Source organism: Onthophagus taurus, chromosome 6 (assembly GCF_036711975.1).
Source record: "Onthophagus taurus isolate NC chromosome 6, IU_Otau_3.0, whole genome shotgun sequence".
Lineage (NCBI taxonomy): Eukaryota > Metazoa > Arthropoda > Insecta > Coleoptera > Scarabaeidae > Onthophagus > Onthophagus taurus.
In genome coordinates, this window is record NC_091971.1 from 18,474,543 (window position 1) to 18,499,229 (window position 24,687).

The 24,687-nt window shown below is 33.7% G+C and overlaps 1 protein-coding gene across 1 annotated transcript; it reads right to left on the reverse strand.

Moving 5' to 3' along the window:
* Window positions 1-890: 890 nt before the first annotated feature.
* LOC111416940 (sodium/potassium/calcium exchanger 4-like) lies at window positions 891-24,271 on the reverse strand. The gene is made up of 8 exons (XM_023049076.2): window positions 23,914-24,271; window positions 11,369-11,584; window positions 11,129-11,316; window positions 10,611-10,758; window positions 7,436-7,645; window positions 7,066-7,377; window positions 6,799-7,015; window positions 891-1,119 (listed from the first exon to the last, which is right to left on the reverse strand). The coding sequence occupies exons 1-8, from the start codon at window positions 24,056-24,058 to the stop codon at window positions 1,005-1,007; spliced, it is 1,551 nt and encodes a 516-aa protein (XP_022904844.2). The 5' UTR covers window positions 24,059-24,271; the 3' UTR covers window positions 891-1,004.
* Between the last annotated feature and the right edge of the window lie 416 nt (window positions 24,272-24,687).

The following is a 24,687-nucleotide window of genomic DNA, read 5'->3' on the forward strand; positions in this document are numbered from 1 at the left end:
TTGTAGACAAAAAATTATTAAAATGAGTCCAAAGATCTCATATCTATTTATAGTAATAGAGATAGCGTCTATTGTATATCTTATAACTATCAATTAATTTTTAGTTAAGCTGTGATTATATTTACACCTATTAAAGTATTATTTATTTTTTAATTTAGCCCGTAAACTTATTAACTTAAATTATTAACATTCATTGAGTATTAATTTATATAAATAATGTATTGTTAAAAAATATATTTCTATATTTAACCTTCTTATAAATTTTGTGACTAAATCAAAATCTCGCCACAAAATATTTAAAAGCATCGATTAAAACGTAAGATTACGTACACTTATTATATGCACATTTTCCCATTTCGATTTAATCGAATGATTTAAATCAAGTCTATAAAAGTAAAGGTCAATCTCGCGTTTTCGTGCTGATTACAAATTGCAGATAAAAGAATAAACATACAATTGAGACGATTGACGTAAAAGAGTACTTTAAAAGAAGTTATCGCGATGGGAAATCTGATTATCACACCTTTGATATCGACTTTGAAGAAATTTCGCTTAACGATTAATCTCGAGATGCATAATAATTATTATCGATCAATTAAGTATTCATTTTAACACCTGCACAAAGTTGAAGGGTAATTTAAAAAGAATAATTACCCGCAATTTAAAATGTAAATTTTACTTTCGTATTTCTAAATTCTCCGCGGTCTTAATTTGAACAAATAAGTTTAAATGTGTTTCGTGGAACTTAAAAAGATTAGAAAGAATGAAGGAAAGTAAAGCAAAAGAAAATCGAAAAAAAGTTTGAGATGGTACAAGTAAGAAATAGGATTAGAAAAGCGGAGGGATTCTCGGTCAAATTGATGGTGACTTTTTACTGAAAAGAAATTCGATTTTAATTAAAATTTTTTATTGTCGATATATAATAAAAAAAATTATAAAATAACTTTAAAATTAAGATATAGATCACAAGATTCGAAAGGTTTAGGAACTATTTTAACATCGAGTTAATTACAAGTAGGTAAATTTACTGGAAAGAACACATTCAATTCGATTAGTGATGCTACACATATAAATGTTACGTATAATATGAGACACCATAGTCCAACTTTCCAATCTAATCTAAAATAAATAAAAAGGTTTAGAAATCTATTTAAATTAACAAATATATAAATAAAACACATCTAGAGTAAATCACAGTTTTAAGTTCAAATCTTTGTATTAATTTTTGTTTCTAATGGAAAAGTGTAAATTAGTCAATACAAATTAGTGGATTAATATTTTCACTTTCGTAAAAGTAAAGATGTTGCGCATAATGTCTATCTAAACATTTAACTTTTGATGACGTTGAATATGCTGTGATAATGAGATAAATGTCCTACAAATTATATCTAATATAAATCGAGCAAGATTTTTGAAGCATTTCAGTATTGATAATAAAATAACGGTTGCGGTTTACTGCTCTAAAGTGCTACTGAAGTGGTATGAGAGATCTGAGAGTTTGACAGGATACCGCCGAATTTATTGATCGATCAGCGATTTGCTTATTCGAGTGTTTTGAGCACTCCATCAAACATCATATATTTTGAGTACTTTAACTTTCTCTGAATCTCGAATCACATCAATAATAATTTCTATGACAAATGTACCTTTTTCAACTAAAGGAATGTATCTCTGAAAGTTTTGTTGTGAACAAGTTAAGACGTTGTTCCTTTCAGCATTACGTTTCGACCCATGGTATTGCTTCTCAGTATCGTCTTGCTATAAGCCGTGACAGCATGGAGTTGCTAAATGTGAACTGAATAATATTATCATATGAATAGTTTCATCATAGATCAATGAATCATTTACATCCTCTGTTACTGTAACGTTTAAAGACAGTATCGGGATTTTCTTTAATAACGTAGTAACTTTTCTAAAGATAGTAACGAAAAGCAAACCATCTCCAGAGGTTATTAAAATTGATGATGAGGTCTCAGATATCTATAAGAGTTCCGGAAGTCGATGTTAGACTTTAATTCTAGACTAACAACAGTAGATGAAGCGTTTTCCTACAAAGACGGAGTTAATTCGGAAGCTGTTGTAACTATTGATTCCATTAAAAGAGATTTCACTGCTTTTTAAACGGAGATAATAATAATAATAATAATGTTTATTGCCTCAGAAACAAATATTTACATAAATATATACATTCAAACAAATATAAACATCAAGACAAACGGATTAATTTATCGCAATAAGCGATATCTTCCAAGAGACCCGAGGTAACAGTGTATATGTAATTTTAACTAAATAATTATGGCTACCGAAAAAGTAATACTAAATGATGTGCTAATAAAACTAAGCGAATGAGCATACTTGAATTATGTTACGGATCGGCAGTCACTTAGTACAAGAAAGGAAATTGACACAAAAAAGTGCAGCAAAAGATAGATGAAAGGCGGACTAGAGAAGAAAACAAACACGTAAAGGTCAAGAAGAAGATAGTTGAAGAGATAGCAGATGGCGCCTCAAGACATTTTTAAAACTTATTAAGCTAGCTGCATTGCGAACAATCATACATTTCAGTTCCCTTCAACAAGTATCTCGGATCCAATGTTTATCAATGCAAATTTAGTAAAACTCAAAAACATTTTTTTAAATAATCAATATCCAGTGAAACTCCTTAACAAACTCATTTTTAATGTTCAACCTAACATCAATCAAGACCAAATTACACAAACCCCAGAAGAATCCTCTATCCAATACAAGGAAATTACCTTTGTTCCTGAATTGACTGATAAGTTGGTCAAAGTATTCAAAGACTTGAAGGGTTTAAAATTGATTGAACATTACCCATACAAACTTCACTCAATCTTCTCATCACTGAAGGATAAAATTTCAATCGAATATCAATCTGGTGTTATTTACCGTATTCCGTGTGGTGCTTGTTCCAAATGTTATGTGGGCCAAACCAAACAATGGCTCAAGAAACGTATATCACAACACAAAAGTGACATAAGGAATAAAAAAGGTGGTTGTGCTTTAGCCAAACACACATTGGACACTGATCATAACTTTAATTTCGATGAAGTTAAAATATTGGATTCTGAAAACAACCTCTATAATAGAACCTTCTTAGAGATGTTTCACATTACTATTGAACAAGACACAGTGAATTTTAGAACTGACATTGACTCACTCAGCAATATCTACTCATTAATCTTCGAATTATATAAAAACAAACCAGACCGTAGACATAATTAATAATTGTTCTATTGTTTTTTGTTTATTTTTTAACTTGTAACTTTTTAAATTTTAAATTTAAACTCTACCCAATTTCGCGCGCTATAAGCTTCACTTGTAGTGGCGCTGTTACTTGTCAACGGTTAACCGTTAATCCCACTCACTTAGAGTTAACCCACGTGGTAAGTCATGCCACTCAACTCAAATTTTACACGTGGTTTCCTTGACAATGTTTAAAGTTAAAATTGCGATTTTATTGCCCATAATCCTTCCTGAGAATAATAATTATCCTTCAAAATTGCGAACAATGGCAGGCAAATCGTTCCACAACGCAATCGACTGCACTGTAAAAGATTTATGGTAGATTTCAGTACTATGGACTGGAAACATTAGCGTAGATTCGGACAATGATCGAGTGGCCAAGTCATATGATGCTAAAAAATGAAAGGAATCAGACAAATAAGCAGGAGTGCGGGTATGGACAATTTTGTACAACATAATAAGCATACGAAATGATCTACGACTCCGGCAAGTCATCATCTGCAGGTTGTTACGATATGGAGTAATGTGCTGCAACCTTCCTAAATCAAAAATGTACCGTATACAATTGTTCTGCAGTCTTTCCAATTTACCCCGAAGGGCTGCGGAAAGATCAGGATACGCAACATTGACATAATCAATGTGTGGGAAAATGAGAGAATAACAAAGATTACGACGGACAACAGGAGGAAGGTAGCAACGAAGTATTTTCAAAGTATGGAAACAGAAGTAAACTCTCCTACAGACTCCCTGAACTTGTGGCCGCCAAGACATCGCCGAATCCATTACCACATCAAGATTTTTGACCGTATTAGAAAACGGAATAACGGTGTCGCCAAGCCTCAGTTGAACGGTAGATAAGGAATTAAATTATGCCAACAAGGGGCGAGTGCCAATGGCTTGCGCTTTACCTGGATTCAGGTTAAGTCCATGACGTCTAGACAAGTCAAGATGCAACAAAGCATCTGGGAGGTTGTTAACAGTTGACGAAATATAAAGTTGAAGGTCATCTGCATACTAATGATAGTTAAACGAGATACCATCACTAATACTATTTATGAAAATTGAGAAGAGCAAAGGACCCAGCACACTGCCCTGGGGAACTCCACACTTGATGTCAACAGGAGAAAAGAGTACAGAAAAGTAGGACTGGAACCAAGATACACAAGAAGAGGTGAAACCAATAGCAGAAAGCGTAGTTAACAGGAGGGCATGGTCCACAGAATCAAAGGCCTTACTAAAATCAAGTAACACTAGCAAGGTAACACAACGCTTATCACAAGCAGATCTAATATCATCGATGATCTTAATCAGTGCTGTAGCAGTACTATGCCCTTCACGAAAACCAGACTGGAACTTGTAATCAGATTAAACTCCGCAAGATATTTCTGAATCTGTAAATAAGCTGAACGTTCAATAGCTTTTGACAACCTAGATAGAATAGAAATGGGTCGAAAGTCACCCACATGGGACGGAGATTTAATTTTTGGGATAGGAATAACATGGGCGATTCGCCAGATTGACGGAAATACAGACTGTTCAAAAGAACAGTTGAAAATAAGTGTTAGGGGAGTAATAACTATATCCAGAATGGGTAAGAGTAATCTTAGTCCGAAACCATCTGCTCCGACACTAGTGTTCTTGGAGTAAGTTAAAGCATCCCGGAACAGCTAATGTGTTGCAAACTTTTTCGTAATTGAGGATTCTTGATTGGATTCCAACGATGTCCATCATCGATAGATGTCATAGACTGAGTCATTTTGATAAGGGATCGACAAGGAGCCGACCTATCATCATTAAGTTTGTTTCCGTTACATAAATTTTCTCAATGAATTTGAAAATTATTAAAGTATGTCGGATAAAATTGTTTGTTGTGGTGATTTCAATATTAACTTATTAAATTCCGAAAAATGTGATACTACTGAATTTTTGTCTCTGATGGATTCATTGGGTGGAACCCAGCTCATTGATGCACCTACAAAGACGGCGGGGAACTGCGTATCATTAATAGACCTAATTATTACTTTTGACGAGTGTTTAATTCTGAGTAGTGGAGTTATTGGCTGTGACGTTTCCGATCATGACATGGTGTACTGTGTGATGAGTGTGAATGTTCCTGAGAGTGTTCCACTTCATAGAAATATGCGCTTGTTGAGTCGCATTAGTCACGAACAATTTTTGTTTGACCTGCAGTCCATACCATTTAATTTTATGTTTTATATGGATGATATTGATCGGAAACTTGAGTTTTTAAATGGTAACATAATTGCCTTGTTTCATACTCATGCTCTACTGAGGAATTACACATTTACTAAACCACGCAGTCCTTGGTTGACAGATAATATAACGCTCTAGATGAATTTGAGGGATCGCGCAAAGATGAAATTCAGGAGGACTCGCAGTCGGGGTGATTGGGATTACTACAAATCTCTACAGCTGTGAGGAACGAAAAACGTACTTATTTTGCTTATTTGACAGAACAAGGAAGTTCTAAACAGATATGGAATGAAGTTAGAGGACTTTTGGTTATGACGGATGACAGGGCGTTGTCCTTACCGTCGCATTCATGTAACAGGAAACATCACGATAACAGGAAGCTCTCCAAGTTTTTTTGCACACTCACAAATATTCGATATGGCTGGGTATTGCGACATATATCTAGCCGATACTTCAATTCGTTCCACACATTTTATAGCTTCTTCCTGTCAATTGCCATCACTGCTGCTTTAATCCTTCTAATATGTTTGGAAGTAGGGACATGTAAACAAGATCTTTAACGTGTCCCTAAAAAAAGAAATCATAAGGCTTTAAGTCAAGTGACGTAGGCGGTCAAGGAAATATAGTTAGTTTATTCGCACCAACACGACCAATCTAGATATTTGGACGTTCGTCATTCAGATATCTGGGAACTTTCATATTCCAATGGGGGCGCCAATAAAAACATGAAGACTTTGCGATAATTTTTATGTATCGTTCATGTCTGTAGGTACAATAGTTTTGAATACATAGCGTTTTAAAAGCAAACGAAACTTTTGTAGTTACCCTTTAGTATCACTTCGGGTTAAGTAGGTAGATTCAAATTATCTGAATAAAAATAGCTTAATGTTATAATTAATAAATGTGGTGATTTGTACGAAACTTTATAGAATTTTTATGACACTAACAAACTAACAATGAGGCGATGATAGAGACAATTAATGTACTACGAGATAAGAGAACTACAGGAAGGACCAGAACTACCAACATGGATTAAAGACCAGAGTCTGAGATGGTTGGGACACGTATGAAGAATGCTGGCAGAGAGAATGGCGCACAGGGTACTCACTCAAACACCATAGAGCTGTCCACCAAGAGGAAGAGGAATCAAGACGAATTGAGGCCTGTTGTAGAAGAGGCCAAAGCTCACAATAGGCTATAATGCGGTTTGCCACAACAAAAATTTTCAAAAAAAAATAATGTTAAGATATTTTCATAAACACATAAAATTTTCTACATTACTCTAGATGTTTTTTTCTTATTAATTTATAGAATACTTACCGAAATTTATTTAAGACTAGACAAATATAAAAGAAAATGAGTGTGGATAAAAGTGAGATTCCACTGTAAACTAACCCGGAAGAATTAATATAAATTAAATGTTCGTTCGCATGTTTTGGATAAAACCATGTCTTCACCAACCATGGTATACCCAAGCAAATTAAAATATCAAAAGTATTTGAAGCTATAGCACTACTTAATCCCATTCCACCATAACCTAAAATATTTTAATAAAAACTCTTCCACGTTAATTTTTTAAATTTTTACCTTGATTAGTAACGATAATACTAGAAACAGCTTCTGGAACACTCGTTCCTGCAGCTAAAAACGTCAAACCCATCACCGAATCCGGAATAGATAGAACATCTCCAATTGTTGTTATTAACCAAGCTACAATATACGAAGATCCACCAATCCAACAAATACACATCAAAAATGTACCTGTCATTAATTTTGGATATTTTTGACAATTGGGCATTGTTAGAAATAGAACAAATGATATGGGCCATGTAAAAATCCACCAAATTTTGCCCAAAATGTTATATTCTGAGGGCCATCTCCAAATGTTAGTTCCAGCTTCTAAAATAATTTCTAAATAGAATTTTTTTTAAAGTATTATTATTTTATTGGTACAAACCGAAATCTTCGCAATCTTTAAGTGTGATATCGGAACTTCCACTTCCGCTTAACGAAAGAAATCCATTTTTGTTATAACAATTATTTTTTTGGCAACTACTCAATAAAGGTTGAGTTTCTAAAAGAATTTCTTGGTAATGTCCACGACTTTTTCTTAATTTTCGTGTTAATCTCGTCATCATATTTGATATAGGTTCATTATAATACATAACTTAAAAGAGAAAAGGTAAAAATGTTTTAGTATTTTCTCAAAATATATTAGTACAGTAAAAACCTTGATATAAAGAACTAATACCGGGAAAAAATTAATCTTAATGCACACAAAAAAGGACTGCTACATTCCGGGAACCGTTCGAAGGCCCGTTCGTGACGTCACGAACTGGGTATGCAAATGCTATTTTATATTTTGAATTAGCAAAAACTTAATTTATTCTATTCGTATTTTGTAATGTGTTAGTTTGAGAGTTAAGGCTAGTAACAATGCAAGTGTAAACTAGAACTAACACTATACTTAGAACTAGAATCATTCGAGTTTACCCGTTTTTATAAACGTGCGGCTAAACTCAAATGATTCCAGTTCTAGCTGTAGTGTTAGTTCTACATAGTAACAGTGCAAGTGTAAGACTTGAATTAACACTATTACTAGAACTAGAATCATTCGGATTTAGCCATCTTTAGAGACGTGCGGCTAAACCCAAATGATTCTAGTTCTAGGTATAGTGTTAGTTCTACATAGTAGCAGTGCTAGTGTAAAACTAGAGCTAACACTATTCCTAGAACTAGAATCATTCGGGTTTAGCCGTCTTTAGAGACGTGCGGCTAAACCCAAATGATTCTAGTTCTAGCTGGAGTGTTAGTTCTACATAGTAACAGTGCAAGTGTAAGACTGGAATTAACACTATAGCTAGAACTAGAATCATTCGGGTTTAGCCGTCTTTAGAGACGTGTGGCTAAACCCAAATGATTCTAATTCTAGGTATAGTGTTAGTTCTACATAGTAGCAGTGCTAGTGTAAAACTAGAACTAGCACTATTTCTAGAACTAGAATCATTTGGGTTTAGCCGTCTTTAGAGACGTGTGGCTAAACCCAAATGATTCTTGTTCTAGGTATAGTGTTAGTTCTAGTTTTAGTTCAATGAGAAATGAATGTTTCTAGTTCTCGGTCTAGTGTTAGTTCTAGTGACAGTGCAAGCGTAAACTAGAACTAAAACTATACTTAGAACTAGAATCACCCGAGTTTAGACTTCTTTATAAACGTGCGGCTAAACCCAAATGATTCTACTTCTAGCTGTAGTGTTAGTTCTACATAGTAACAGTGCAAGTGTAAGACTGGAATTAACATTACACCTAGAGCTACAATCATTCGAGTTTAGCCATCTTAAGAGACATATGGCTAAACCCAAAAGTTTCTAGTTCTAGGTCTAGTGTTAGTTCTAGTTTTAGTTCAATGAGAAATGAACGTTTCTAGTTCTCGGTCTAGTATTAGTTCTAGTAACAATGCAAGTGTAAACTAGAACTAACACTATACTTAGAACTAGAATCATTCTAGTTTAGCCGTCTTTATAAACGTGCGGCTAAACCCAAATGATTCTAGTTCTAGCTGTAGTGTTAGTTCTACATAGTAACAGTGTAAGTGTAAGACTGGAATTAACACTATTACTAGAACTAGAATCATTCGGATTTAGCCATCTTTAGAAACGTGCGGCTAAACCCAAATGATTCTAGTTCTAGGTATAGTGTTAGTTCTACATAGTAGCAGTGCTAGTGTAAAACTAGAGCTAACACTATTCCTAGAACTAGAATCATTCGGGTTTAGCCGTCTTTAGAGACGTGCGGCTAAACCCAAATGATTCTAGTTCTAGCTGGAGTGTTAGTTCTACATAGTAACAGTGCAAGTGTAAGACTGGAATTAACACTATACCTAGAACTAGAATCATTCGGGTTTAGCCGTCTTTAGAGACGTGTGGCTAAACCCAAATGATTCTAATTCTGGGTATAGTGTTAGTTCTACATAGTAGTAGTGCTAGTGTAAAACTAGAACTAGCACTATTCCTAGAACTAGAATCATTCGGGTTAAGCCGTCTTTAGAGACGTGCGGCTAAACCCAAACGATTCTAGTTCTAGTGACAGTGCAAGTGGAAAACTAGAACACTATAACTAGAACTAGAATCATTCAGGCTTAGCCGTCTTTAGAGACGTGTGGCTAAACCCAAATGATTCTAATTCTAGGTATAGTGTTAGTTCTACATAGTAGCGGTGCTAGTGTAAAACTAGAACTAGCACTATTCCTAGAACTAGAATCATTCGGGTTTAGCCGTCTTTAGAGACGTGTGGCTAAACCCAAATGATTCTTGTTCTAGGTATAGTGTTAGTTCTAGTTTTAGTTCAATAAGAAATGAATGTTTCTAGTTCTCGGTCTAGTGTGAGTTCTAGTGACAGTGCAAGTGTAAACTAGAACTAAAACTATACTTAGAACTAGAATCACCCGAGTTTAGACTTCTTTAAAACGTGCGGCTTAACCCAAATGATTCTAGTTCTAGCTGTAGTGTTAGTTCTACATAGTAACAGTGCAAGTGTAAGACTGGAATTAACATTACACCTAGACCTACAATCATTAGAGTTTAACCATCTTAAGAGACATATGGCTAAACCGGAATGATTCGAGTTCTAGGTCTAGTATTAGTTCTACTTTTCGTAACTCGGGGAATACCCCTTGTTATATCCGAACTTCCTTCTAGCGCGTTCCGTTATATCGAGGTTTTACTGTATTATGATTCAAAATTAATAACAGATATATAATTTCTACTCATTTAGTAAGAAATTTAATAATTATCTTTAGTCAAAATATAATTGTTTTTAATCACATTTTAAAGAACGCACTTAAATTTATGCTTTCTAACGTGTTAGTTGGAAAATTTCGATTATTAATAGAGTTATCTGTACGTAAAGTTGAAGTGAGATCTAAAAATACTCATTCTTATGTCCTTTACGAGCAATATAATTATTTTTGATCTCCAAACGGGTACGATATGAAACAATTTCTTTAAGTACGTCTTTAAATGCGTAGTTTTTAATTATTAACTAAGGTATGAGATTTTTAAATCGATATCGCTTGATATCTAAAATCAGTACATTAATTTTGAATTATCATGTATAATAAGATTAATAAGACTTACTTATTAAATAAATTATATAAGTACATATTAACATTATCGAGTCATTTAATCGCACTATTCCATCAAATAAAACTGTTATTAACATTATAACAGAAACGGCGTAAACTGTGCAATCTCTTGTAATTGGCCACCATTCTAACTGTACAACCTAAAAATAAAATTCGTTTTAATTTTTAAATAGTTCCATGAAAAAAAAAGGTTTTGATACAAAAAAAAAGAAGAAAAAGAAAATCCAGGTGAGTAAATCTGTTAATTTTATAAAAAGTCTAAATATTTTTCAAAGATCATTTCAAACAATTTCAAAGTCTTCTGATTGTGAGTCACATTCTCAGAATAAAATTTTTGTATTTATACAAAAACGAATTATTTATTTAATTTATGTCTGTAAACAAATTGCAGATGTTATTTTTCTTTAGTTCTTTTTTTAATAAAAGAATACGGTAGCAAATAAGATAATTTAGCTAAGATAATTTTGAAGAAGACAAAACAAAGTTTTTTTATAATCAATAATAACACACCATATTTGCACATAGGCCACAAAAAGCTGGGACTGCTAAAACGTTAAAAACCGCTGAACCAACCACTGTTCCAACTCCGATATCACCTTCAGTTATAAAGGTACCGACGGAATTGATAAATAATTCTGGACTTGAGCTTGCTATTGCCATAAAAGTTGCACCAGCAATATCTTCTTTAACATGAAATCCTTAAAAAATAAAATATTAATAACAAATTGATGATTTATTTAATTAACTTACGATTGCATATTCCTTTTATAGCCGGTACAAAATAATCATGACAAACTAACGCTAATAAAATGAATAAATAAGCCGCTAAAAAAACGTGAATTACAATCCAACCCTGTTTTCTTTGTTGACGTGTAAAACCATCACTTGGAAAATCATTAACTGAGGGTGATGTACAATTTTTTTCTTCCGGATTTTTTAACAATAAATGTCTTCCAATGTTTATCTCTAAAACAAATTAATTCTTATAATTTAAACCAAAAAACGATTAATACTTTCACAAGCTTTCTCTTTTTATATCCTTGAAATAGATAGGATCAAGTTCAGGTTACAACCAAATTTTATAGGTGCGATAGAAACCGAATTTTCGTGGGTCCAAATGCTTTTAAAATTCCGAACTCAACGGACATCGAGTTCATTTTGGCGTTACGGTAAACCGTGATGGCCCAAATAACTGCTTTGAACCCTGAACATTCGAATTCTATCGTTTATTGTGCTTGTAAAGGTAGAAAACGTTTGAAAAAAAATGTGATTCTCGTCAACAAACCTATTTTGACTAAAATGAAGCAATTTTAATTAGAAATAGCCGATTTATTTACACAATTTTTAAAGTAAATGTACAAAATAAAATAGTCTCCACTATTATTATAAAGACAGAAATTATTTTTCAATTCTTGTTTTAACTCTCTATGCAGTTAAATCTAGTTCTAACTCTCCGTTTCAGTTATATCTAGTTTTTACTACATTTTAATCATTTCTACTTTTAGGTTGTCGTCCAATCAATCATCAACGGCGAAATCTGTAATAATTACTCCCGTTTTGAAACACCTTAATGATGTGGTCATTATATCGAAAGGTTTTATCGAAAAAAAGTTATTAATATTTCAAAGCAATAGAGAAAAGGGATCACATTAGTATTGGAAAGGGCTTTCTCGCGATGTATTTAGTTTTTTTAAAATCGTTCATTTATATTCGACCCAGTTTATACGATACCATTCACAGATAAAACATGTAACAGGATTCGCTTTTCACATGCTTGCATGGAATTGCATAATATGCGAATCATTATCGCACGTGAGGAGAAAACTTTTCACGTGGTCGTGCGACTGAAATCGTGCAAATACCAGAAAAGTATTATTGAGCAAGTAATGAAACTTTTTCAAAGAAAGTTTCAGAGTAGTGCGATTGTTACAAACCCGGTTGCAAAAGTTTGTAAAAGATGCAACAAAACTGCACAGACTGGATTAAAGTGCATAAAATGTGATGGTTTATCACATCAAAGTTAAGAGAGATATTTAAAAATAACAATAAAATGCTGTGGGACACACGAGGTAGAAATAAAATCAGACAACGATTTCGAGTTGTCCTTGCACACTTGAAGGTGTTATTAAAATATAAGGACTATATGATTAAATTATTTGGAATATTCTTGCTTACCATTGTATTGGATATAATTAAAGATAATTTAGCACTTTGACAATGGAAATTTATTTAATTATCTGCTTTTACCGGTTTCGCCTTTGTGGCATCATCAGAAAGCAGCGTCAATTAACGAATATTTGTATATGTTTAAGTTATTGCAACATATGGTTCAGAATCTTGGACCATAAATGCCACGACCTAACGTCGCATGCTTATTAATTTTTCGGACATGCCATACGGAAGGGCGGCATAAAAAGCTCATAATACAAGGTAAGGTTGATGGCAAAAGGTCATGAGGTAGGTCATCTGGTGAGATATATAGACAATCTCCACGAATGAGTCACCACATCTGAAGTCGGACAACGACTGAAGAGAGATGTAAACATGTGTGAAAATATGATTTCGGTCAGTAAAATAGCGTTTTGCCCCACTCTAGTCTGAAATAATCAGACTACTTTTGACCAATCCTTGAATTCATCAAAGGTTAAAGTCAAATTGAAATTAAAATAAGTATGGCATGTTCAAGTCAAGGGTTGTGTATGCTTTTTGGCATATTTCGTTGCGCGATATCAATCCATAATCCAATGTTCTCATTATGTCAGCAATCAGCATACAACAGTTTTACATCTTTCCGATTACGGTTATGGTTTAGTTGTTGCCACTGATCTACTTCAGAACTCAACATTCATCATCAACCGTCACAAAAAGTGTTTTTTCGTCAGATGAATAATCCTGTTTTGACGTTTTCTCACTCATGTGCATCTGCTTAACAAAATGTAGCCCTACAAGAAACTGGGAATTAGGCCCTGGAAATCTATCAAATATTATAACAAGCTCATTAGATAAAATCCAATATTACAGCTGCTTGTATCTCTTGAATTACAAGCAATCTTTGTATTGCTTTTTTTCTGCGAATAATAGACCAACGACTAAACAAATACCGCCTAAACAAGCAGGATTTACTAAGGGAAAAGGCACACAAGATCGGATTTTAATGTCAGGCAATTAATAAAGAAATCTTGAGAATACAATACCAAATTACCTTGTAGCTCTAATAAGAAATCTCTATGAAACAGGAAAAGCAAAAATACAACACGCTACTGTCTTACGTGCATTTAGTGTAGAAAAAAGTGTGAGACATTGGAGGGTTTCGAAGGGGATATTTCAATTGGTGAAAGAACTCTACTGGCGAAAGACAATGAGAGATTCCATAGAATGCTGGATTTAGAGAGAGAAGAAAGCCAAAACTTGGGATTAAAAGTGAACCTAAATAAGACGAAATTGATGATAATAGACTGAGGCAATACTCTAACACAGGAAGATATTGTGGATGAATTAGAAGCCACTAAATTCATCTAGAAAAATGCGAACAGACGAATAGTGATAGCTAAAGTTGCCATTACTAAGTTGACGAAAATATGGAAAGATCAACAAATCACAAAAAGGATAGATGTGTATAAGGTGGAGAATTCTGGATTATCAAAGAAACCAATAGAAAATGGATTGAGGCTTTTGAGATATGTTGCTACCGTCGAATACTTCGTATTCCCTGAACAGGCGCACTAACATATCTATACTGAAAGAGCTCGAGATCAAGAATAGACTGTCCACTATTTGCCGGCGACGAATTCCACAATATTTTGCTCATACCTGGAAAAGTTAATGGTCCAAGGAAAGGAAAAGGCAAAAGACCAAGGAGAAGGTCTCTAACTAGGTGATTCCACCCGTACTTCAAGCCGGACAAACCAGTTATGGGGAAATAAAGTAAAAGTATGCTCATAAACATGACTTCTCAGTTATGAGAATACGACGCAGAAGATTATAAATACTTCATTTATATTAGAATGTTTTTTTACAGAAAAATATACTGTATTGTTGTATATAGGGTGTCCCGTTAAGCGTACTGAGCGGCTGTATCTCAACAACGGTAAGGCCTAGAGGTTTGGGAAAAAAATCCTTATAAGCCAAGTGGGCAAGAGAAATAGCTGGAAATTATTTTGAAGTTCGTAATTCAACCGCTAGGGGGGCGTAACTGCCATAGAGAAACATAAAATTCCCGCTATCTCAGAAAGTTAGACGATGAGCTATAACGTTGACAACATCATTTAGTAGCTTAGATAATACCGCATCGCTTTTGTTTTGCGATATTTCTCATATCTGTCATAATAAGGGAGGGGGAGGCCAATGCGTTTTCAAATGTTTACATTTTAATATCTCCTGGACCATTCAACCGATTTGAATATTTTTGGTCTTGTTTGAAAGAGCATTTCATGCTCTTTTAAAAGATATTATCAGTAAGAGCGCTTGGTTTAAAACAAATAAGCTAGAGGGCGTTATCTGCAGCGGTTACATATTTTTGTGATTTTTGAAAAAAAGTTAATTGGAACGGTACTATTTACTTCACAGACCGTTAATCACCATAAAATTTGCTAATTATTAGTGAAAACCGCATCTCGATATCTCCATCCATTCTCGAATTATAAAAGAAAATGTTAAAAATTCGTATATCTTAATCGGATCAAGTTACCTTAGGAAACAAATAAGAGAGAACAAAATTTTTTTTATCTAGAACAGCGGTTCTCAAACTTATGTCCTTGCGTACCACTAAGGCTATTTTAAAAATCAGGTAGTACCTCTGAACAAAAAAAAACAATAATGATAATGCAAATATAAACTGTTTTGCGTACCACTTGAGAACTTCTCGCATACCATCAGTACCATAGTTTGAGAACCACTGATCTAGAACCTTCCTTCACACTTTATCCAAGCTTAGAACTGCTTCAAAACTACTTTTGAGGCGTGTTGAAAAGCCAACGGATCAATGAAACATCAACAATGATAATAAAACAAAATAAACCAAAACACTTAGAATAACTTAAATTTTTGGCAAAAATAACTCACTAATGTGCGAAATGCCTTCCATAAACCTCGATGCATTTATTTAATCTAGTTTCGACGAAAAAAAGCGCTGCTTAAGTCTCGGCCCTGGACACGTTTCTACTGGTATAGTAGACGCCACGAGAGTTGGCAGTAAATCATCATTTTCCGCTCTTACAAATGCCATACGTAGTTCACAAACCGCTAGAGAGTAATGTGTGTTAGAAAGAGATAGAATTAGTTTAATATGTCTGCTGTACAATTCAAATGGCCACGTCGAAAAAGTACGTCTGTTCTTCTAAGGGATGTCACTCTATAATTATAACCTCAAATTGACGTCTTGTGAGCGTTGTCATGAATCTGTTAGTGTTTTCACAAGCCGAAAATGTTTTCTTTGAAAGGAAAATCATTAAATAATATATTTGACATATAACCTTCATTACTAACCTACATTTAAATGTATGTGGTGAAATAATCTAAGTCGTACGTCCATATCTTGATTCATACCATTTTTAAACGATCTGTCACTGCCAGCTCTCGTGGTTTCTACTATATTTAGTGTTTTGTCATATTTTTCCTGGTTATTGGTTTTTCTTGAAAAGTCAGGTCGTTTAGTCTACCCAATAGATAAAGGGGTGAAAGCAATGTGGGTTTTGCTCTAACCAAGAATGCATATTATGCAAGTTTACATCAGCTTGTGGACAGATGCTTCATGCATCCATAGCATTTGTGATAAAAGGTTTGGATTTGCCCAAATCATATTTAAAAGTCAATGGTAATAGTTCAGTCTGTTATCATAATCGGTATCTGTTAAGGCCTGATGTAAAACAACGTGGTGGAGATATTATTCTCTTGAAAACTCTTGTGGACAATTGTTTTCGGAGTTCCCAGATTATGTGGGATCACATTGCGCACCAATGTGATTTACGAATTCATCGAGATGTCTGAATGGGCTACACGTTGCCAGTTTTCCGTAATCGCTAAGTCAATCTTAAAAACACTTCTAGAGAAAAATGTCTTTCTTTGTCGTAATTGCATTGCACATTTTTGCCATGCAGTTGCATCGTATTCGAAACATTGAAAATAAATCATCATACGCTCTATCATACGCTTCTGCGTTAGTAAATGACATGTTTACAGTTACCATGGTTATGTGATTTGTTTTTCTCTAAGAATTGAATTTTCTTCATACACTTCAATTAATTCAAATATTTCTTCTTGGGATTATTTTCTTTTAGGTGTTATCTTTAAACGTGTTATATTGAGAAAACTCGCAGCTACTCGCAGCAAAATTCGAACCTTGTTTGGTTTTTGACAGTTACTCTCACGATAGATAAATTGTGCGTGTCTACTTGAGTACAAATCTCAACGCGTTTACTCTCCGAAAGTTTGTGGGGACTCTCTGATAGTTACTCTCAGATGCGTGTCCACCAGAAAATATACTCTCGATAGCTTCTCTGGAGAGCATTTCTCGCAAGTGGACACTTAGCTTAGTGGTACAAGACCAACTTTCTGTCATATTCGTGCAAAACCATACAGCAATTAGGTAGTAATTACTGTCCGAACCCGCCTACTATAATCAAAATTTTGAACTTTAGCGCTTACTATTTTGGAATTAAAAAATAACGCTTATTTTCCCCAAATACACCATGCGTGCAATACATCATTCTAAAGCTAAAAATATGCTCTTTTCAGTAACACCATAATCTACTATAGTTTGTATTTAAAAAAATACAACTTTGTGTTGTATCTCAAAAATCATCAAATATTTTTAAAATTTTTCAACGGCAGTATATTCTACTTAAAAAAGTGTCTTAAGAACATATCAACCTCATTCCTCTAATTTCAAAGATAAACGAAATATGAGCATTTTTTGAAATCACGAAAATTTGACTTTTTGGCTATAACTAAAAAACAAAAGAAGATAGAGGTTTGGTGTTTGCGGGATTGGGTTAGTCGCGAAAAAAGAGACCGGGACATGGCACCTACTTTTTTCGTATCTCTTATAGTTTCTGAGATAGCCTATAATAACAGCCAAATTTGCCCACCTGTACAATATCATGTACAGGTGTCCCAATTTCGATGTCCGCATAGGCTGTCTCCGAAACTAAAAGAGATAGAAAAAAAGTAGCTTACATGGCATGATCTCGTTTTTCGAGAAAATGCTAATGCCGAAAACTCCGAACAGCTATCGTCTTTTGTTTTCGCCCTATCGGCAAAAACTGAAAATTTTACAAAAACGACAATCGCGAATATCTTACTTATTATCAAAGATGGAGTATTATAAATAAAACATTATATGGGCAACTTTTTACGAAGAATTCAGTGGCGTAGGTAGAATTTTTTTCCCATCATTTATTTTCGAGATTTTAGACGTAACTTTATTTTTTTAAATGGAAACCATAGTTGGCTATGACTTAAAATAATTTGTTATTTTCTTCTGATAACAAATATATATAGTTTGTGGGGTATATTTCTTATGGTTATTGAATAATTAACAAAAATTCATTTTGTTCTGTCTAAAACTAATGTATGTATTTAAAAGTTAATGTTGCTATGGTGATAACCATACATACTATGATGGAACATAATGTATCAAATAATTACCAAAGTTTGTATTTAAAAATTCGATAACAACTCTGGCATTATGTGCTGGTACGATGCACCAGCATGTTAAGTGTCAAAGTATAACAAAACTGAATAAAATTTTACAATGAATTTCGAAAATTATGAAAAATGTAACATGATGGAATGCTATATGTTATCAGATAAGAATGCGACGTTAGCCGCGGAATTTTATTTCACAAGATATCCAGAAAGAAGACAACCGCACGAAAAAACCTTCAGCCGATTAGCAGAAAATTTAATAGATATTTGGTCCTTTCCCAAACCACATACAAAAACATACCAAAATGACCTGCAAGAGAAATTGCAACAAGACGTCTGACCCAAAAGCCGCTGCTCCCGAATAAGAAAGAAAAATAAGTATAAACCATACAAAGCGGGGCTAACTCATTATTTACGTGCCGGAGATGTCAATCGAAGATTAGAATTTTGTAGATGATATTTAAAAAAATTAAATAATCTGCTGTTTGTTCAAAATGTTATCTGGACCGATGAAGTCTCTGAGTGTTCAAAGAAGATTGGGGTTTAATGTATGGTGCGCCCTTTTAGATAATAGAATTTTGGCATATAGTATCTACCATAAAAACTTAAACTCAGGGAAATACCTCAATATATTAAGGCAACACATTGAGCCTTTGGTCGACAATTTGCCACTAAATATGTCTCAAATGATATATTTTCAATATGACGGAGCACCAGCACATAATGCCAGAGTTGTTAGTGAATTTTTAAATACTACTACAAACTGAAGGACAGTAGAATCAAACAGGACTGCTACATCCATTGTTGTGACAGCCTACCCGCAAACTACGTCACACCATTTTCCACATCCAGCTGTTGTTATGGTCTATGCGTTTGCTGCGAGAGGTTATATCCTAGACGTATTCATATTAGTTTTGAAGTTTTATGTTTTTAGACGTATTAATGTCCTTCATATAACCTCTAAAAACATAGACAGTTACCAGGCGTGGCAAATAGTGTGACATAGAGTGCGGGCAACCAACCCGTAGTCGACTACACTGGATGTAGCAGTCCTGTTAGATTCTACTATCCTTGCTACAAACTTTGGCAATAATTGGAAACAATGCTTTCCCTCATGGTTATCACCATAACAAAATTAAGTTTTAAATACACACAATAGTTTTAGAAAGAACAAAAAAAAATTGATACATCATATTCCATCATAGTATGTATGGTTATCACCATAGCAACATTAACTTTTAAATACATACATTAGATTTAGATGGAACAAAATGAATTTTTGTTAATTATTCAATAACTATAAGAAATATACCCCACAAACTATATATATTTGTTATCAGAAGAAAATAACAAATTATTTTAAGTCATAGCCAACTATGGTTTCCATTTAAAAAAAAAAAGTTATGTCTAAAATCTCGAAAATAAAAGATGGGAAAAAAATTCTACCTACGCCACTGAATTCTTCGTAAAAAGTTGCCCATATAATGTTTTATTTATAATACTCCATCTTTGATAATAAGTGAGGTATTCGCGATTGTCGTTTTTGCAAAATTTTCAGTTTTTGCCGATAGGGCGAAAACAAAAGACGATAGCTGTTCGGAGTTTTCGGAATTAGCATTTTCTCGAAAAACGAGATCATGACATGTAAGCTACTTTTTTTCTATCTCTTTTAGTTTCGGAGATAGCCTATGCGGACATCGAAATTGGCACACCCTGTACAATATTTTTATTAAATTTTAAAAATTATTTTTATACTACCACATTTTAGGTTGTTAATGTAAATTTATTTTTTTAATCTGTTTTTTTGTAAATTATATCACAAATCATTTTTTTATTAAAAACAACTTTTCATGGCACACTTTGTGTGGTGCATGGTACACTCCAATACTCCCCCTTCCGTGAAAAAGAAATTAATAAGAAGAGGAAGGTAAAACAATGGTACAACTTAAGAAAGTAATATGTTGTAGTAATAAAAAATAACGATTATATGTTAAAATGTACATTTCTATTCGGGGATGACACATGTTTATCTATTTCCGAATTATTAAATTTAATACTTTCAATAAAGATAAACGCGGGCTTAAGGCGATCGATATTAACAATAATTTTATCATTGCCTTTCTGAATTACGAAATATTTGGTTGCTTTTGTCAGAACTTTGAAAGGTCCTTCGTATCGCGGAGATAACGACAGTTTCAAACCTTCAATTCTAATGAAAACGAAATTTGATTTGTGCAAGTCTTTATGAATAAAAGGTTTTTGAATAGAGTGAAAAGACGTATTCACTGGTTTTAATTTCGAAAAAGTGTCTCTTAAACTGGAGAGGAAAGGCTCATACTCAATAGATGGATTAGTAGGTATGAAGAACTCTCCAGGAAGTCTTAGTGGTTGCCCGTAAAGCAGTTCTGCTGAGGAGCAACCTAGATCTTCCTTAAGTGATGTTCTTAATCCTAGTAGGATGAGGGGTAGATTGTTGTTCCATCTAGTAGAGTCTCCTTTAGCGATGATGGCCGTCTTCAATGATCGATGAAATCGTTCTAACATTCCATTTGCTTGGGGATGGAAAGATGATGTATGTATTTGTCGTGTGCCAAGTAATGTGCTAAATTTTGAAAAGAGGTTTGATTCGAATTGCCGTCCCTGATCATGTGTTATTGTGGTAGGTATACCAAATCGACTAAAATAATGCCGGAAGAGTGTGTTTGCTATAGTAGAAGATGTGATATCTTTCAGCGGAAAAGCTTCTGGCCATCGAGTGAAGCGCTCGATAACTGTAAGTACATAAGTACAACCTAGGGACGGAGTGAGTCGATATGTATACGATCAAATCTAATTTTAGGAATTTTGATGTTGATGATTGGCGATTTTGTATGTTTTTGAATTTTTGCTTGTTGACATTTTAAGCAGGTTTTGGTCCAAACATGAATTTGCTTTGACATGTGTGGCCAAAAGTATCTTGTTGTTTTGATTGCATGAATGGTGGAACGTATTCCGGGATGAGATAAGCTATGAATTTTGTCAAAAATTGCTTGTCTGAACTGTTGCGGAATATAAATTCTTGGAGATGATGAAGAGGTTTCACACCACAGTTTGATATCGGTTTGTGATGTTGTTTGATGTGTTAAACGATAAGATTTTGAAGGATTCTTGGAAAATTGCTTATTTAGTAAGTTTTCCAATTCTGTGTCAGCAAGTTGAGCGTTGCTAAGGGCTAGAAAATCTGGATAAGATGAATTTAGAGATCCGATGTTTGTTCTGGATAGAGTATCTGCAACAATATTTGAATTTCCTCTGATGTATTTGATATCTGAAGTAAATTGTGCAATATAACTTAGATATCGGGTTTGTCGAGGAGTTTTGTCTGTGGGCGAAAAAATTGATGCGACAATGGGTTTGTGATCTGTATATACTGTAAATTTAGTTCCATGTAACGAATGTTTGAAAAATTTGATAGCAGAGTAGATCGCTAAAAGTTCTCTATCAAAAGTGGAATATTTGGTTTGGCATGAATTAAATTTTTTGGAAAAGAACGCTAATGGTTGAGACCTTCCATTGACGGTTTGCGTTAAAACAGCTCCCATACCTGTGTTAGATGCATCAGTTGACAATGATAGGATAGCATGTGAAGAGGGATGTCCTAGAAAGATAGATTTTGATAGAAGATTTTTGGCTGAAGAAAAAGCGTTGTCGTGTTGCAGAGTCCAAGAAGTTGATGAAATTGTTTTTTGATAATGAAGTAATTTTGAAAGTGTGTATAAGGGATCAAGAATATTTGAAATGTTAGGTAAGAATCTATGGTAGAAGTTTAACATTCCCAAAAATCTTTGTAACTCTTTTAGAGTCGTTGGCTTTGGAAAATGTGTTATGGCTGTGATTCTTGATTGCGATGGTCGAATGCCATCGGATGAAACATGATGACTAAGAAAATCCAATGATTTAACACCGAAAATGCATTTTTTCGGTTGGATATTGATATTGTAGCAAGTTAATCTGTGAAATAATTGTTTTAAATGAAGTATGTGTTCTTCTTCATTTCGACTTGCTACAAGAATATCGTCTATATATACAAAAATGAAGGTTAGTCCTGAAAGTACTTCATTGATGAACCTTTGGAATGTTTGCGCTGCATTTCGAAGGCCAAAAGGCTCTTCATCTACGGGTATCTGATGATACGCTCTGACCAAGTCGATTTTAGAAAAGATTTTGCATCCGTGCAAATGAATGTTGAAATCATGTATATGAGGTAGCGGATAGCGATCTGGCACAGTAACGTTGTTCAATTGGCGGTAATCTCCATATGGTCTCCAGTCATCAGAATCTTTTTTAGGTACCATGTGAAGAGGCGATGCCGTAGATGAAGAAGATGGTCGACAGATGCCCATAGCGACCATTTGTCCGAATTCTTTTTTAGCGATTGATAGCTTACGCACATCCAAACGTCGAGGACGGCAAAACGGAGATGTGAATTAGTAATAATTTTGTGTTTAGTGTTGTGTGTAACGGGAGATGTGAAATCAGGCGATGTAGTTAATTTAATGCTGTTTTTGTTTTTTGTAAATTATATAACAAATCATTTTTTTATTAAAAACAACTTTTCATGGCACACTTTGTGTGGTGCATGGCACACTACAATATGAAAACGCATTGGCCTCCCCCTCCCTTATTATGACAGATATGAGAAATATCGCAAAAAAAAGCGATGCGGTATTATCCAAGCTATTAAATGATGTTGTCAAAGTTATAGCTCATCGTCTAAGTTTCTGAGATAGCGGGAATTTTATGTTTCTCAATGGCAGTTACGCTCCCTAGCGGTCGAATTACGAACTTCAAAATAATTTCCAGCTATTTCTCTTGGTCACTTTGCTTAATAAGGATTTTTTCCCAAACCTCTATGTCTTACCGTTCTAGAGATACAGCTGCTCCGTACGCTTAACGGGACACCTGTATATGTAAAATATGCAAAAAGTAAAATTTGAAATGCTTGGAATTTGGATGATCTTCAGTACTTCACTGTTTTTAACGAGTTTCTATTTAAAGCCATTGTTGAAATAATTGAACTCAATATTTTGATATCGATCTCAAATTTCATCTTGTTATCAAAAAAGAAAACAAATAAACGTAAATAATGTGTCTTCATTATAGGAAAATTTTCAAGAAATAATCGTATCATGTTCCACTTGATTATCAAAGAAAACAACTTCGATAACGCCACAAGATGACAAAGTATCGTACAAGAATAGTGTTTTTTTTTATATTTTTATAATCTGTTTCGATATACGATTAATTATAGCGATATAAAGAATGAATGAAAATGAAAGGGGGAAAATGTTTATGTCGAATCCGAAAACAAATCAACGATGTGTTTGCTTTATAATACGCGATGTTGGTCACGTTATTGAACTTTAACCCTCTTTTGCATCTTGTAAGATTCCCCGGAGAGGAAAAAACCGACGAGATCGTTCTCTTCTGTTTACAAACTAAGTTCCAGTTTGAAATTGGTAAAGAGTCATTCAAAACATTTGATAAGGTAGACAAATATATTTTTGATCTGGTATACACTAGAAATTGTTGTTGATTTATATTAGACATTTTTTTATAATGAAATAATTTTCCACAAATTTAATATTTAAAAAACAATAAAAATATCTTACCTTTTTCTTCAATTTTTGCATCAATTGTGGTAGTACCAATTATCGAATATATTGTTGTAATAAAAATAACAACTCCAATTCGAAATAGTAAGATTTTCTCGAAATGTTTCCGCCGTCCAAATTTTCTATTATTACCAAATTCCATATTTTCACTATTTCAATTATTTGCAAAATAAATATAAAAGTTATCTTTAATTCTTGAATCTGATGAATACTTTTGAGTATCTATTACGATATCCAAGGAACATGAATGATTGTGAAATTTGAAAACTACTTTCAAGTTTGCGGTCGTCGTCAAAAGTCAGAAGAGATGAGTCTTGAATCGAATGACGAACTACTAATGAGTAAACAAATCCGAACTGCATGCAAGACTTATAAGCCTTTTTCAGATCAATGTTTATCGTTTTCGTCTGGGCACCTAGAGTCTAAACAAAAAGTCCTTATCAGGTGCTGTGTGTCCGAATGCGTAAATACAAACGGAAACTATATTACCATTATCATTTTTTTCTTGTACGTACGGGTTAAAGCGTCAAATAGGAAAAAAAATTACGTAGTTTATAAAAGAAGAGTTTTATTTATAGTACTCTATCTGATTGTTATCGTTTTAATTGGCTTTAGAAATGTCTTCTCTATGGAATGGAAATATTTCTATTCAACTATTTTTAAATTATTTGTAAAAACATTTGTTTTGGGATTTATCATTTCATGGTGTGACGAAATTGTATGTAAACGAACTTTGGGTTAACATAAAAATTCGTTTTATTTAAAATTTTC